Below are 16559 nucleotides of genomic sequence, written 5' to 3'. Positions count from 1 at the left end.
GCTTTATCTTGCAAATGTAGCTTTTTATCTCAAAACACCAACAAATATTCTCCATCCAGTGTTGATGTTTTATTTCTGTTCATATATACTTTCAAATAATATATCTTAAAGGAAATAAGAACTTAAATAAGTACTCTATGTAAGCTTGGTTGTTATTTACTCTCTATGTCAGAATGCATTTACGTTTACCTGATCTTGCTCTCCTCCACCTTCCTCGTCGTAGTTGAGCACGTTCTCTCGGATGTCCTCCCACTCGCCGTGATGCGCAGACACATGGTACACGCCCTCCTTTAGGCCCTTGTGTCTCCTCCAGCAGGAGTACAGAAACAGGCCCAGCATCAACACTGAGGGGTGCCAGAGAGCAGGTTAACGCAGCAGGGAGCACTGTCACATAATTAGCATGAACTGAGCTGAAAAAGCCCGGCTTTGGCTGCATATGTAATCTACAAAGTTAGGAAATACTTGACTGCAGTCAGGATATAATTTAATTACAAATAAATAAGTAACGCAGACTCATAATACATGACTGTAAATGCATTTTGCATCACACTGACTTGTCCCGTAAGGTCTGTTAGCTGCACCGACTACAGTTAGGACATACTAATAAAACATACGTGCAAACCGAGGCACCACCTTTCCACCTATATTCCCTTTGATGTTGCCTCTCTGTTTCCTGTCTTATCAAAGACCGCAGTTCCTCAGAAACCTATTAACTGAATTTGTACTCTTCCCAGCTTAAACTCAAAGCCTCAGTGGCTCGGCAGAACTCTGAGAGGAATGCAGCAGGAGCCGAAAAAGAAAGGTCCTAAAGCATACACATCAATCACAGCTATTGTGTGCTGAATTATACAACATGCTGGACTGACCTTTAAAGTCCATTAATCTCAACCAATATTTTTCTCCCATCTGCCATCCTTCTCTTTCTCTTTTTTCCTTTTCTCGCTATCTGTTTTTACTAGTTCGCAACTTGACTCCCCCTTTTTATCTGTGTACATTCTTTTGGTCTCTATATATCAGCGCTTGCCTCCGTCTTTCCTTTTTCCATTCCTCACTCATTAAGTCTCTCAGTGTTCCTGTTTTTCAGTCCCTCCCTGGCCTCTGCCTGGCCTTCGCTTTTATCTCTCACATGAGATGGGATCCATTTCAACTAGAATAGTTTATATGGTGCGAGTCAAGTATCAGTTTAATTGGAAATCTTCTGAGAAATGCGGGGTAATCACATTAGTCTGGATTTTTCGAGTAATTGCTTCGAAAGAGAATAATGCGCCGACGACTCATCGGGGGTCACGCTAAAAGGTACTCGCAAACAAAGACGAAAACAAGCCCCGCGAGCTAATCTCCACCGACGTCTTATTTCTTCTGCTACACTTTTCTGCTTCTGTTCTGCACTCGTGCTAGATAGAAAAATAGAGTCTGCAAGCATCCCCCTCCCTCGATCCTCAGCTGACCCTCCTCAGTATGGGGTAGAGGGGAGAGCGGTATTGATCAGCTGACCTGGCTCCTTCACTGTTACGCCAGAGTACCCTTGCAGAAAACATCAGAATTTTGATAAGGCCCGGCACCGACCAGACGGCAGCTTGAGCCCCTCGCCTTGAGAATTACCTGCTCTGAGGTGCTGCCTGCAGGCCCGCGCTCAACCCTCGAAATCACCCGAATTGATATGAAAGGAATCTCTGGAGGGGAGGAGTTCGATACGCAGCGCAGTGGAGCTTAAGAACACTCCCTCCATCACACAAACACACGCACAACTGCTAACAGGTAAACACTGACCACACCGCCCACCCACACACACCGAGGCTGCCTTCCCCGCTACACCTGCAGCCACTACTGCTTCAAGTTATATGGGTGTGTGCAGCTAAACTCCAGCGAGATCAATATCACTCAGGGTGGAGAACAACCATCGCACTCATTCATCAATCCATAACACCACTGCTGCCTCTTTGCCCTCTAACCATTACTACGACCGGGGTATTATGATGTTAGCCTCGATCGGACCGTGCATTATGAATGAGTGTGGCGTAAACGACAACAGAGCCCGATCAAAACACTTAACCCTTTCGCTGTAGCTCCAGTTTGAGGTTAACGAGGGAAAAATGAGCTCCGAGACAGATGAAACATCAGCGGAAGACGAGGGAGAAAAGAAAAGTGACGACCGAGCAGAAGGAAATGAGACAGGTGAGAGATGAGAAGGAGTTGGAAAAAAATTATTTATTTATAAAAGTTTCAGGGGATGAAAAGGACAGGCACTTTACAAGATCGTTTGGCAGCCAGAGCGCATATGGGGAGCTAATTTCTGCTATTCATCAAGAAACAGAACGTCAGATCTGATGCTGGATTAATGAGGATTGGTCAGACATTGGCTCATCTGGCTCTGTCAATAACGCACACTGTGATGGCTTATGTAAAACTTAATAATGAATGATCATTTTAACTTTTAATGCATGTCGAGGCAGAGTTGGAGTCCCCCTTTAATTTAGCACCCAGCTAGTGGTCTCACTTAGCGCAGAGAGCGTGCTGTATGCGAGTGTGTTATTGTGGTGACGGGGGTCATCATTAAACAACTACATACAGTACAAACAGCTGTTCTCTGACTCAAAAAGGATTCATTTTGGTTCCACGTTCAGCCAAGACGGCCGATTTCTCTTTTTTCTCCGCTATGTTTTAGCAAAAGATTTATTTTAGTTTATAGCGTGTGGTTTTTTTAAGGTGCGAAAATGTAATTACGCTCACCAAAGAGCGCTACTCTAATCTGAATTGCATTAAGGAACAGTTTGTAATTCTTGGTGAGGTGAAAAGTTTGAGCCTTGAATATAAATGCCTCGGCTGCAACAGTGGACAAGCTATTTCAAATGGACTTCTTTTAGTTAGCATGCAAGCAACACATGAATTTTCATGATAGATGCCGAGGCCACACTTCATCATCTTTGAATTCATTATCAAATATTGAAGACTGCTTTGTATGTTTCACTCTCGTGTGTCAGAATAACTGATGTCCCAATACTAGCCACATGCCCTGCAGGGAACACGAAGTTAGTTATAGAGGCAGGGACGGTGTATTGAATTGCCCGAGCGTTTTATAAGCCTGTATGTGACAGAACGACTCATAAATAGCAACGTGGCGCTATAGAGAGAAGCGACTGCTGCTACATACACACACGGGCTTGTGTTTAGCTTTGTGAGTAGCAGAAACAAACACAGTTCCTTAGTTAGAAACCCTTAAACTAATGCCATTAACTCATTCCTTTCCTAAACATTAACCATGAGTTAATGCAATCGTCCTCCTTTTTTGACACAATCGGCGAGATATCAATGCATACGCATTTAAAAAGGCCCCGCTGGCAGCAGATGTGGGAAGATATTGAATCTTGATTCTATTAGATCTTAACACAGCTTATGAGACCATCAACCATGCAGCTTTATTAGACTGCTTATACAAGCGGGCCAATGCCATCAGTACTTAACTGCTTCAAGTCTAGAGCCGAAATATTAGTTGAATAATGAATTTGTTGATCAGTTTTGATGGCTGATCAAGCTGTTTGCCCGGTTCATTTTAGCCTCTGTCGATTGATGTTATGTATTTTCAGCTTCTGCTATTTCATAGAGTAAACAATCAGTTTATGATTGACAAAGAAAACAAACACAATGTCTACCAATACTCAAATTATCTTGCATCTTTTCTTTAAAAAATTCACTCTGAATGTTCTTTTGTGTTTCTTTATAGGCTTCATACTAGTCTAGTGATAGAAAGGAATTAAATTATCTGCCATTCAAAACAGACTCGCACTTCTTCTGGAGACAAAAGGTATAGTTTTCATTCATTCATTTCACCTTTAAAACTGATCATCACTGAAAGTTTCTGCACCTTAACAAAACAAATGCATATTTTCTGTTTTTACAGACATTTGTTTTGACAGACATTTGTTTTGACTATTACATGGCTAGGAAAGGTTTTCCATATATGTATTTATACAGCCCCAATTTAATAATGCATGTACTCAGGCATCAATCACAAACATGAAAATGTCAGAACGGAGCAGCTCAGTTCTCAACAGGCACAAAGAAAAGCCAGCATCGCCCTCATCTTATGATTATTGATTTTACAATTCTGCTCCTCACATACAAAGCAGTCAGTGGCTCTTCTCTGGTATACATTTTTAAACTTATGACCCCTCAAATGTCAGAGCGCAACCACAGATCACCAGATGAGTCTTCAAAGGGAAGGTCTTTCAATGAAGGCTCACACACTTCATCACCCAAACCTTGACAAGTCTGTCTTTCTCTTAAAATATTTTCTAAAACCTTACTTTTTAAAAAGCTGGATTTTTAAAGTTACATAATCATTTTTTCTAGTATCAGTGTAATGAAAGTATAATATTGCTCATATTTTGAATCTTTTATATGACATGTGTAACTGTAGGGTTAGGTTGTATGTAGGGATGGGTATCGTTTAAATTTTATCCGATACCGGTGCCAAACCGGTACTTTTGAAACGGTGCCGGTGCTTAAACGGTGCTCAAACCGGTGCTTAAAGAATGGAGAACACAAAATTGGTCCAAAAACCTCTCATGTTCAGCTGTTTTTTTGTAAAAAGATAACAATGTTAGCCTTTTCTGCAGCTATGGGGCATATATGGTATCATTCTTGGCTGGAAGCAGTGCTTAAACAATGGAAAAAACACAAACTTTGTCCAAAAACCTCTCATGTTTAACTGTTTTCCACTTTTTCTTTGGTCATTTTAGCCTTTTTGTCCAGGGTGAAGGGAGTATCTGCCATCAAACAAGAAGACAGCCGCATGTAGCTATGATGATGTTTGCTAGTTCACCTTACATGCATTAATGTAATAACGTGGTTAGCCTACTCAACGTAAATTACACACGAACAACATTAAGCTACTCGCGCAGAGAAGAACGGCTGCTGCTGCATCATCATCATCATCATTTCTGCTACACTGGCAGGGCTAGGGGCCAGGACTCTCCTCTTCGGGTTTTTGGGGGATGTTGCAAACTCCAGGTCCGATAACAGGCACCACACCCGCAGTAGATGTGCTCGGTGTGAGGTCTCGCAGCAAGCTATCAAATACGGCGCATTTTTCAGCTTAAAAAAAAGCGCTATGCGTCGCCAGGTGTTTCATCGGATTTGAGGTGTTACCTTCTTTGACAGTATCACAGTATTAGCTTAAAGCACTTGTTGCAGCTGCTGAGTTTGCATCTTTTGCTGTGAAGTACAGCCAGACTTTTGACCGCTTCGCCTTGGGCGTTTTTAATCTGTAGCTCTGCTCTAAAAGAACGTACGTACCTGGACCCGCCTACTATCCTCGGAAACGTAAAATGATTGGCTAGAATTCAAAGTGTATCACATCTCAGGAAAATAAAGCACCGAAATGTGCGCTGCTTTTCGGTCTGGTTACTACCGTTTATGTCAGAACCGGTGCCATACCGGTACCCATCCCTAGATGTATGACATTTTTGCCTAATTGATGTAACAAAATTGAAAAACCTATAAAATAAGAATTGCAAGGCCAAAATGCATGTATGTATGAGACTTCATGTGAAAAGTAACAATCTCTAGATTATAAAATTATGTGCAAAATGCAAAATGCACATATTTTTTTGCCCAATATATAATATACTCGTCCAACTCAAAATTTTTGCTTTAACGTGTAATTCTGTGACTCTAAGCTCAGTTTAAACCTTAAGCCTGAGAGTGATTCTGGAAACTTTGACAGCTTTTAACAGAATTTAAGTATGTTTTTGTTTTTTTTGCCTAAATCAAACCCTTACCGTTGAATCAACCTCCTCAAGTTTTGCCTGTTGTGTGCGATTCTCATTACAGCTCCACATCCTGTATATTACAGTGAAGTGCACACTTTGGCCATATTAGGGTTGACTTGGGAAAACAGTAATGCACGGAAAAGTATGGACAGAAATGGATAAAAAAAAAACCCATCAAGGACTAAAATGAGTGGATGGTGGGATATAAAATAAGATGGAAAGATAAAAAGTAAGGCTGAGAGTGAAATTGACTCCTGAAGTCAGAGAATAACATTGGGAGAGACAGGGAATACAGGTGTGATGAGAAATATAGAAAAACACATAAAGAAACGCCCTTTTCTCCAAGGAACCTTACAGCTTCCCCATGAATCACAAAATACGACATACAGTGTTTCTCTCCCCGCTTCTCTTCCACTGCAGATATTTCTTTCATGTTTTCACCAACCACCCATGGAGAAATCACATCCTGCCACAACTCAAGAGATCAATAACACTACAAGATATGTGCGTGAATAGATTTCACAGGACCAAACCTGGGTGAAAAACGACTAAAACAGTGGATGTTGCAGATAAAACCGTAACAGGATGTGATAATTAAAGCGTGACAACAACAAACAGAAATAAAAGAATACAATAAATGAAAAGAAACACCTCAGACAAAAAAGCGGAACAAAAAAAACATACAAAAACTGAGCAGAGACGTTGAGTGTCGGGTTACCACAGGTGGAAGAGGACATAGTCGACATAGCTACCTAGAAAGGCCATGACACAGATACTGATGGCGAACATGGAGCTCAGGCTGAGGCTGTTGCTGTCTTCGTGGAACATGGCGAGCGTCACCTCGCAGTGCCGGCCCCGGTATCCCTCGCTGCAGCGGCACGAGTATCGGGATGGAGAGTGAGCCACGCAGGTGCCGTGGCGACAAGGCCGGCTGGCGCAGAGTGTGTAGACGCAAACTTTTCCCAAAGAGCTCTCTTTGGTTATATGTCCTGGGGGGCATCTGCACGGAGAAGACACAGCAGCGTAATGCTGAGACAAGAAACACTTGGGAAGCTGTCAGATAAAAAAAAGAGCAGTGCACTCCACAGAGTTATGAGACCTAAGCTGACAGTGTAAAAATAATACCCTGAGGAGTTACACCTCTTATATCAGATTCAAAGATATGCTCTTTGAAGGTTACAGTGTCGACTGTAACTGGAGAGGGGGGAAAACAGTAAAAGAAATTGAGAAGCTAAGATTGGCTTTGCAGTAGTGGTTCCTCTGTATATTTGCACAAAATAGCCCCTGAATATCATTCACCCCTACCCCCTGCTTCTCTCACTGGTTTGTATCCTGAGGCACTGCAGTAATGACAGAATATGGATGTCCAAGTCCCCAAGTTTCAAAATCACAAAATTTAGTCGTCCTGCAGAGTTTAAAGGTGCAGCCGTGGCCCTGACTGTCACTGCTGTTATACAGTCACGTTCACACGCTATTAGACACACAGTATAACAGGCGTGCTCTTAAAATAGCTGCCATCTGGTGGACACTTTGACTTTAAGTGTATACATAAAAATGGAGTTTGCACTAGCGTGGAACTCTGTGTTATGATCCGCTGTCAGGGCTTATTAAGGCACTTAACGGAGCCAAGCGAACAAGTGAGCATGTTTGTCATGGTAAGTGTGAAGAAGGATCTGAAATTAGCACAGTGTTGGAATGTTTTTAATTGCTTCTTTTCAAAAGTCCACAAAAATCTTTGTATTATTATGTTGACGTAAATGTAATATTTTTTCTCTGCTTCTTATCTATTGTTATTTTTTCTATGTGCTTAAGTGGCGTGTTCCAGTATATTGGAATATATTGATTTTTTTACATGTACATCACTTTGCAATGATGTTTCTGAAAAGTGCTTCATAAATAAAGTTAGATCTATTCTTAACTTTTTTAATTATTTGCTAACTTTGATGCATACTCGGGCGGTTGTCACGTAAAGAACAACCTATGAACAGTGCGATAAACAATAACACTTATTGTGTAGGAAGCCATGTGTGACCAGGTCAGCTTGTGCCGAATGAGCTCAGCAGTCGCAGATGGCTTATGTAGAAGCAGTTAGTGAAGCCGACCGAGGACAATAACCACACTTGCTGAAACACGTAAAGCCTTTGTCCGCTGTGAAAGCCGACCTGATAACAGAGACCATTTATACAAAAACAAGCCATTCGTGTGCGTTGCCACATTACTCTTCATACTTTGCATACAAGACATTACATATGTGGCATTACATAAGGTATACTAACTGTGCGTGGTATTTCTGCTTAACCCTTTAAGACCTACCATAGAACCAAGTCTGCCAGAGCTTATATTATAGTTTTACATGCTGTGGAGCCATTTTTGGGAGCATTTCAAGTTGCTATACATCAATACAACCATTACAGCCCAGATTTTAATAATATGTCTGCATTAAGTGTATAGTAATTACATAAATTGCAAAAAAGTGCAATAAACTACAAAAAAATTGAAAATCGTTTTTGTTTTTTTAACATATTTTTCTAGTTAGAGAAATTTAAGAGGCTTATCCCTCAAAACTGTAAATACAGAAAAGTTGCACAAAATAGTTTCCCACCACAGGAAATTTATTTTGAGTGTCTTCATAGTTTTATTTTTGAAATACACCAATTTTTATAAACTGCATGAAAAACGAAAATAAATATTATAATGCAAATTTGCAAAAAAGCAGCATATGCATCAAAATAAACTATTTCCAGCAGTGCAATATGAGTCCTAAGCATCCCAGAAACGACACAGAAAGTCATAAAGTCAAAGATAACTTTTAAAAACACCAGTATAGGCTCATGAGGCCCTGGTGGTAAAAAACTACATTTCCGTGAAAATGGCGCCACTTCCGGTTTCGGGCAGGTCATGGCGGACATGCGATAGTTCACGCTGATGGACGTAGGAAGTGTTACGAACAGCTGATCGGATCGGCAAAGCGTGTTTCTGGAATATTACGTTTTTGTTACTGCAAGCGCTTTTTATGCAGTTTTTGCAAAGCTTTATGTGGAAGGAAACAGTGACTGAGGACAAGCTGATGGCATAAGATGTAAGTACAACTCCTCCGGTTTCATATGCAAAAAAATTTATTGCGCTAGCTCACGTGGTTGCAGAGCTACCGGGATTTAAAAATAGTTACGCAAAACGGAGCGTGCTGCTCTGACCGGCTTTAAAGGGTTAACGGGAGCTCTGTGGCCCTTGGATCGAATGCTGTTCCTCTTGACATTTTGTTAACAAATTGAAATATTTCCTAATCCTGTCATAGATGAGCTCTGGAAGTTTGCTCCTTTAAAACCTGACCACCATACCTTGTTTATAATGAATAGCAAAATGTACATTTAAACAAACTGCACTCATATAGCTCTTCTCTACTAGATCTGAGCACTCAAAGTGCTTTCTTACTATAACCCTCATATACACACACATTCATATGGGTCGTTACCACCAGAGATTTCAGGTCACTTGACACAAGATGTGAGCAAGAGTGAGGCGGTTGAGGCACGTGAGGAGGGATCTCAAGACTTCTTTACGTTGCTTTCTTTTTCAACTACATGGTCGGCCATAAATGACTGAGAACCTACGCGATCATGTCAAGACTACATTGTAGGTGGCTGACAGCTTTTGTAATAAGCAGTCACCTCTGTTCAATGACGGTTTTTCGCAGTGAACACAGACGTCCTCTTGCAATCTATCTTCAATATGTGAACATTGGCCTCCTTGAAAGAGTGACCTTTGTACTCTAAGTGCAGATGTACAGCCGAATCTTGCGATACAAGACTCATCTGTACTTAGAGGATAATGGTTACAGACGGTTTGAAAGAGGAGTATTTCAAACATGAATAATAGTGGGTCAGTGACAATGTTCTAAGGGACAATGCCTACTAGAGTTTAAAAACTAGCGACTCTCCACTAAAACTGAACAAGTCTCTTGGATGAGGTGAAATGTCTTCAAAAAAACTTGAAGTCTAATCACCTTCTTTTCAAGCTCTTAACCCTTTAAGACCTACCATAGAACCAAGTCTGCCAGAGCTTATATTATATTTTTACATGCTGTGGAGCCATTTTTGGGAGCATTTCAAATTGCTATACATCAATACAACCATTACAGCCTAGATTTTAATAATATGTCTGCATTAAGTGCATAGTAATTACATAAATTGCAAAAAAGTGCAATAAACTACAAAAAAATTGAAAATCGTTTTTGCTTTTTTAACATATATTTCTAGTTAGAGAAATTTAAGAGGCTTATCCCTCAAAACTGTAAATACAAAAAAGTTGCACAAACTAGTTTCCCACCACAGGAAATTTATTTTGAGTGTCTTCATAGTTTAATTTTTGAAATACACCAATTTTTATATACTGCATGAAAAACGAAAATAAATATTATAATGCAAATTTGCAAAATAACAGCATCTGCATCAAAATAAACTATTTCCAGCAGTGCAATATGAGTCCTAAGCATCCCAGAAACGACACAGAAAGTCATAAAGTCAAAGATAACTTTTAAAAACACCAGTATAGGCTCATTGAGGCCCGGGCGGTAAAAAACTACATTTCCGCGAAAATGACGTCACTTCCGGTTTCGGGCAGGTCATGGCGGACATGCGATAGTTCGCGCTGACATCTAATCCAATGTAGGAAGTGTTATGAAAAGCTGATCGGATCGGCAAAGCGTGTTTCTGGAATATTATGTTTTTGTTGCTGCAAGTGCTTTTTATGCAGTTTTTGCAAAACTATATGTGGAAGGAAACTGTGACCGAAGACAAGCTGATGGCATAAGATGTAAGTACAACTCCTCCGATTTCATGTGCAAAAAAAATTATTGCGCTAGCTCACGTGGTTGCAAAGCTACCGGGATTTAAAAATAGTTACGCAAAACAGAGCGTGCAGCTCTGACCAGTTTTAAAGGGTTAAGACAACCATGACCTGGACGATTGAGAACCTACACAGACACAGACAAGTGCTTTTTTCTGTGCCCAGATTTTGTCTAACATTCAGACAAATACACGAACCCCAGTGGATGCCTACAGGGCAACTTAGGGTTCAGTATCTTGCACAAGGATACTTTATCATGCAGACTATGTCACAGACTGAGGATCCAAATGCAGACCCTAAGGCTGAACAGGTGAATATAAAACTGACCCTTATTTGAGTTTGAAACCAAAGTCCATGAGATGCAAAAATCTAATAGAAAACAAAAGGATCTAAACAGCTCCATGAAACACAAGGCAGTATTAAAAGAAGCAAGAACAGACTGGGCTTATATATACACACACTGAGCACACGAAACACAGGAACTAAACACGCCTAAACTAAATCAGGGTAATGAGACACAGCTGAAGTAATCCATGATGGTAAGACAGGTAAAGTCAAACTAAAGAGAAAGCACGAGAGACAAGACGGGAAAACTAACAACAAGATGGGAGACTAAAGAATAAGACACAGGGAACACACGGGAGCCTGAAAAACCTATAAAAAATCTATAACCATGAACAGAACCCAGATAGCCGGCGTTTTAATGAGACTATAGAATGTGGCAGCAATAACTCATATATCAATACACAAGGAATTCACAACACCATCACCTTGTAATAAAATTAGCACGGAGCTTCCAGTCCTATATAACAAACAATATTAAGACTTAAACACTTAAACACAACAGTAGTTGCTTGTGCTTTAAAAATGTACACAAAAGCTGCTCTGGCTCCCTTAGTTTGTCATGAACCCTGGGGTTGTGTGCCTGAGTTTGAGGTGTTGTATTTCAGACTCTTCTGCTTGTGGTACTTTGAGTTTATAGTTTTAGTTCAGGTTTTATATTCTGTAAATTTGTTGCACCTGCACTCATGGTGCCTCCAGAGGTCCACGCAGACCAAGGGAGGGGAGCAGTGGTGCTTCCTGCAGGCGTCTGAAGCACAGCCGACAGAGACCCCCTGTGAAGTGACCACCTGAATCCCCTCTGAAGGCTGCTCCTCATCCAGGGAGATGGCGCGGCCATTAAACCTCAAATCCCTTAAGCAACCTAGTGTAAAAAGGAAAAAGAGACGAAAGAAGGAAAAAATTGTTTACAAATCCAAAAGAAGCACCAAAACCAGTCCTCAGGCAAAATCTTTTATAGACACACATTTACTCTGTGGCAGGGGTTTAAAGTCAAATAAACAGACACACTTGCATTAAGGCACAAAAACATCTGCAAACCAGTGCTCAGACATGCTCTCACACAGGCAAACACATGAACAGCCTCAGGCCAGGTTGTCATCATAGGCTTTTATTTATGGATATTTTCCTCTTTGCTGGCTAGTTTGCTCACAGTTGGAAGCACGAGGCTCAACACATTACTTAAACACACACCAATGCCACTGACTCACTTCTCTCATCTGCTGGAAACCACAGCATCAACACACCAGTACCAGTAAATACCAGTTTGACCACTAAGTCATTCATCAATTATTCATCATCAGATTTTTCTCCACTCATTTATCTTATTCTTTTATAGATAGCTGCATAGCAACCTACCCACAAAGCTCCTGTTATGTCCTGAGGGAAAAGAGTTTCCGAGCATCACCGCAGCGGGGTCAATGATGATCTCCCGACTTTGTCCAGGTGAGGCCGTTACCTCTCGCCGTCCTCCGCCTCTGTCAAGTCGCAGGGTGAACTCTCTCCCGTATCGGTACAGCTCCACCTCATGCCAGTCTCCATCATCCAGGCGATGGTAAGGCAGTGTGATGTTGTAGTCTCCATCTCCAAGGTTGTAGAAAACAGCCAGATGACCCTGAAAAACCTAAAAAGCATAGTAATGCTTACTTTAAGATTCTGATGAGGAAGCAACAAAACTCTGCTACTGGAGACTTTAAGGCTTTCGTCTAAAAGCTGGTCATTTTTGAGCACTTCTTTATGTTAGTGCAGACCTTCCCAAAGTGTGGGGCCATTGCAGGGGTGGCGCGGTATGAAAAGGGGGGGAAGAAAAAACAAAACGCTTGGACACTGCTAGCACAGGCGCCCACAGAAATGCAAAGCAGGAGATGAAGCATCGCTTTATATGTTTCCAAACCAACTTCATTCTAAGCCAAAGACTAGAAAATATGGTGAAGCAAATCTTCCCTTTGGTTTTCAAAGGAGCTTGCAAAGAAAAGCGTCTGGATTTCTTTAAGTTACTTGAAGACGTTTCACCTTCATCTGAGAAGCTTCTTCAGTTCTAAGGTCAAATGGTGGAGAGTCCCAGATATAAACCTAGTGGGAGTTTCCCCCCACAGAGGGACAAAAGGACCCCCTGATGATCCTCTAATCGCCTGAGCCAAGGTGTGAAACTGGGTGTGGGTCACAATCAGCCAGAGTTTCGGGTGAGCTCATTGTGAAACCTGGCCCCACCTTATCATGTGATTTCCTGAGGTCAGATGGCCCAGGATGTGAGTGGGCGTTAAGGCGTCTGGGGAGGGAACTCAAAACTGGATTATAGATGGCAGACAGTTGGTGTCGTAAACGTCTTCAAGTAACTTAAAGAAGTCCAGACGCTTTTCTTTGCAAGCTCCTTTGACTACGATGACCTGGATGACTGAGAACCTTCACAGACATATTCCCTTTGGTTTCACCTGCACAAGGGCCGAGGTAGGTCTCCCTGCAGAATTGGTTTTTCCTGCATCAAGACCAGCGCTGGGCTGTTCAAATCCCGGACAAACAGGATCCCACAGCTGTTTATGTTTTTGAACCCATTTTGCACAGAGAGGCATTTTTTGAAAAATGTATTGATAGCAATGTTGAATATTATTACACAGGAAAAAATAAATAAAAAATTACACGTAAAATAATCACACCGTGACACCTCTGCCTTTCTAAATAGAGGGACAGCGTGTGTATGTTAGCGTGTAAAACCTGCAGATAGTCCGATTAACAGTATTTTGTCTCTATCTGCCATTCTGCAATTCATCTCATGTAAAAAAAAAATAACGTGCGCACAGCGTGACGTGAAAAAGGCACATACCTTTTAACGTTGCGTGACCAACTCTGTATTCCTCGTCCACACGTAAACGCAAAAAAGGAGTTTAAAAAAATCTCAGTTTTCGGTGATTCGAAACGCCGTTTACGTGTGGACGAAACAACTGCGTTTTCAAAAATACTCGTGTAGGTGTGGACGTAGCGAAAAAGAGTTAGTAGTTTATTTTCTTACTACCTGTAATTTATTGCAGATTACTTGTATTTGCTTAATTGTTTACTAAATGTTTGAGGTGTGAAATAAACCGCAATGGAGCAAAATATGGGTGTGTGTGGTTGTGCTTGCGTGAAGAGGGGGCGGGGCCAGCAAAAAAAAAGTTTGGGAACCACTGTGTTAGTGTAAACTTCAAGAGTGTGACTCAAACTGTGAAACGAGGTGACACAAATACTAACTGGATTCCTGCCGTACTGCGCTGTGTTGATGGACAGATTGTGAGCATAACAATATCATAAGAATTAGGCCAGTTCCCACGATGTGGAAAAGGTTGGGTTGTCTGGACAAGTAGACTCTCCTCGGTGGACTAGCCAGAAAAACGTTCCAGTGGTAAAAATTAATTCAGCAATTCTGCAGCCATGATGCTTTGCAGAGATGCTGTACACATCGCTGCATGGCAGAGGCCAGAATCATCCCGAAGGGAAGGTATACAAGAAACAACAATTATCTTCAGCAGTTAAGGATGAGCGAGCAGAACGGACTCGACCAATGAGCGGCTCCCGTAACTGCAGCTTGTACATGTCCACAGCTTAATTGGAAACAGTGGGGCAAGATAATTCACATTCAGCGCAGCCAGCATTAACTATTGCTCCCTCAGCATGAGTATCTCAAATGTGCCTCACCTACTGGTCAAACACACACACGGCGCGCGTGCGTGCACAAAGTAAAAGCTGACTGTGCGCTCCCTATTGCCTCATCCTGCCCTCGAGTCCGCAACAAAAATGAGCAAAGGACTCAATCGATGCTTAAAGGAGAAAAATCAGATTACACAAACTTTCTGCAGAGCCCCCAGAGATCCACGCAATCACCACTTAGCACAAAATCTTCAAGCAAATGTCTAATGCCTGAACCTTCACATTTCAAATCCCATTCAATAATAAAAATGTCGGAGTTTTAAAGTTTTACTGTTCGGAGGGGTGCGATGATCTTTGACAGTGTTGCGGTTCATGTTTGCTACTGCCCCCCCAAAAAAAAAGCTTCTTTGCAGAGTGCATTAGATAAATGTTTTCTTTAAAGAGCCTCCATGCTCCTTGGAGAGATACATGCTGTTTATACCCAGCTAGCCCCTCGTAACCTTTGTGTGAAAGTGTGGTTATTTATTCAGTGTGCACTCTATTCCATATCTACCCTTAAGAAAAAAGGGCAGAGAGGCAGCCCTTTAAATTAGAGTTTGTTGTCAGAAAACACACCAGGATGGTGCTTCAAGTGTTTCTAAGAGCTTTGAGACAACTGGGCTGAAAATGTTTCAGTGTGCCGCTGCAGACAGACATCAGATACTTTATACAGCTCACCAATTCAGCTCCAGAGAGGGTTTCACACAGAGGCTTCACAGCCCGCGTACAGTAAAGGCTACAGCATTTTCCTTTTCCTGTCACTGCTGCACGGCGGCAAGGGACAAGGACGACGCTGTTTCTCGTCGTGTAGTGTAAAGACCCGAGAACAAGATTTGATTCTTTAAACAATGCTGTCGGACAAATAACAAGCATGTTTTCAAAGACAAACCAGTGGTGTGGAAACCATAAAAACGGTGACAGGTTCACTGCAAACAGGTGACCTGTGAGTTCACTAAAAGTGGCAGTCCTAACAGAGATGTTTACTTCCAGGTGCTGTTCACAGTTGGCCTGTCAGTGAGTGAGACAGAAGGCTTTGACAACAAACACTGGCTTCATATCCACTCAGGCAAGAGAGGCATGCTATTATGGAGGTTTGGCAAAGAGAAGCAGACTTGACTCGGCGTGAGCACCTTTCCACCCTCGCCGTGGCACAGCAGCGGCATGTCTGCAGTCATCACTTTGAGCTGCCCGCTTGAACTAAGCTGTGTTGAAACCCTAAAGCTCAGAGCGAGGGATCTGACCTCTGCCTATTACAGTACGCACCGTTCATCTCTTGCCACGCTAAATTGTGCTTCAAATATTAACCAAAGGCAGAAATAAGCCTGAACAGAAGAGGCATCGTTTTTTAAAATAGCAATCTCTCAATAGGAGCATTCTGCCGACTTACTGAAAGGCCTTTTTGAGAACATACATATGTCAATCACCAGCCCCCTCTGGATCCACCCCTATGTCTCAAACCCTGGTATTAATCACTCTTAGTCTGACAAGCATTTTCAGCAATCATTGTCTGGGTCCTAATCATCATTGTAGAGCTCATAAACAAGACAATCATGGCTGTCAAGGTTGAGGGGAGTGACCGGTCATGACTCACCTCTAAACGCAGGTATTCGTTCTGCTCCTGGGAAAGCAGGCTGAGGATAACGCCGGCGGCTGCACGTGTTCGCACCCCAACCTCGACGCTAGTCTGTCGCGCCGGTAGGGACCAGAGAAGGTGGAACTGAATGTGGCTCCGGCCGTCAAAGGAGAATTCTCGAGCCACTTCAATCAAAAACACACAAAGCTTGTTCAATTAATTCAACTGTCATAAGGGAAATGCACGAGGTTATCACAGCAAGAGCATGCTGCTCTGCAAAAACACTTTATTTAAGGCGAGGTTATCTTCCCACAGCAGCGACTTTCCAAATTGGTTTGTATACTTTGCAAAGTTTTAGATGTAAAACTGAC

The 16559-nt window shown here is 41.9% G+C and overlaps 1 protein-coding gene across 5 annotated transcripts in view; it reads right to left on the bottom strand.

Annotated features, from left to right (window-relative positions):
• LOC146515854 (neural-cadherin-like) overlaps positions 1-16559 on the bottom strand; it is a 123804-nt gene that overhangs the window by 3994 nt on the left and 103251 nt on the right. For 4 of the 5 annotated variants that reach the window (XM_085167834.1, XM_085167835.1, XM_085167833.1 and 1 more), the window contains 5 exons: positions 16207-16373; positions 12315-12579; positions 11637-11820; positions 6524-6771; positions 190-344 (listed from right to left, as the gene is read on the bottom strand). In XM_085167834.1, the coding sequence (XP_085023960.1) occupies positions 190-344; positions 6524-6771; positions 11637-11820; positions 12315-12579; positions 16207-16373 (1019 nt within the window). Of the gene's footprint in view, positions 1-189; positions 345-6523; positions 6772-9367; positions 11014-11071; positions 11821-12314; positions 12580-16206; positions 16374-16559 lie in introns of those variants that run through there. The other variant, XR_014875253.1, reaches the window with a different exon arrangement.

The sequence above is a fragment of the Neolamprologus multifasciatus genome, chromosome 7 (assembly GCF_963576455.1).
Source record: "Neolamprologus multifasciatus chromosome 7, fNeoMul1.2, whole genome shotgun sequence".
Classification (NCBI taxonomy): Eukaryota; Metazoa; Chordata; class Actinopteri; order Cichliformes; family Cichlidae; genus Neolamprologus; species Neolamprologus multifasciatus.
This window is presented reverse-complemented; position numbering and strand designations above follow the sequence as displayed.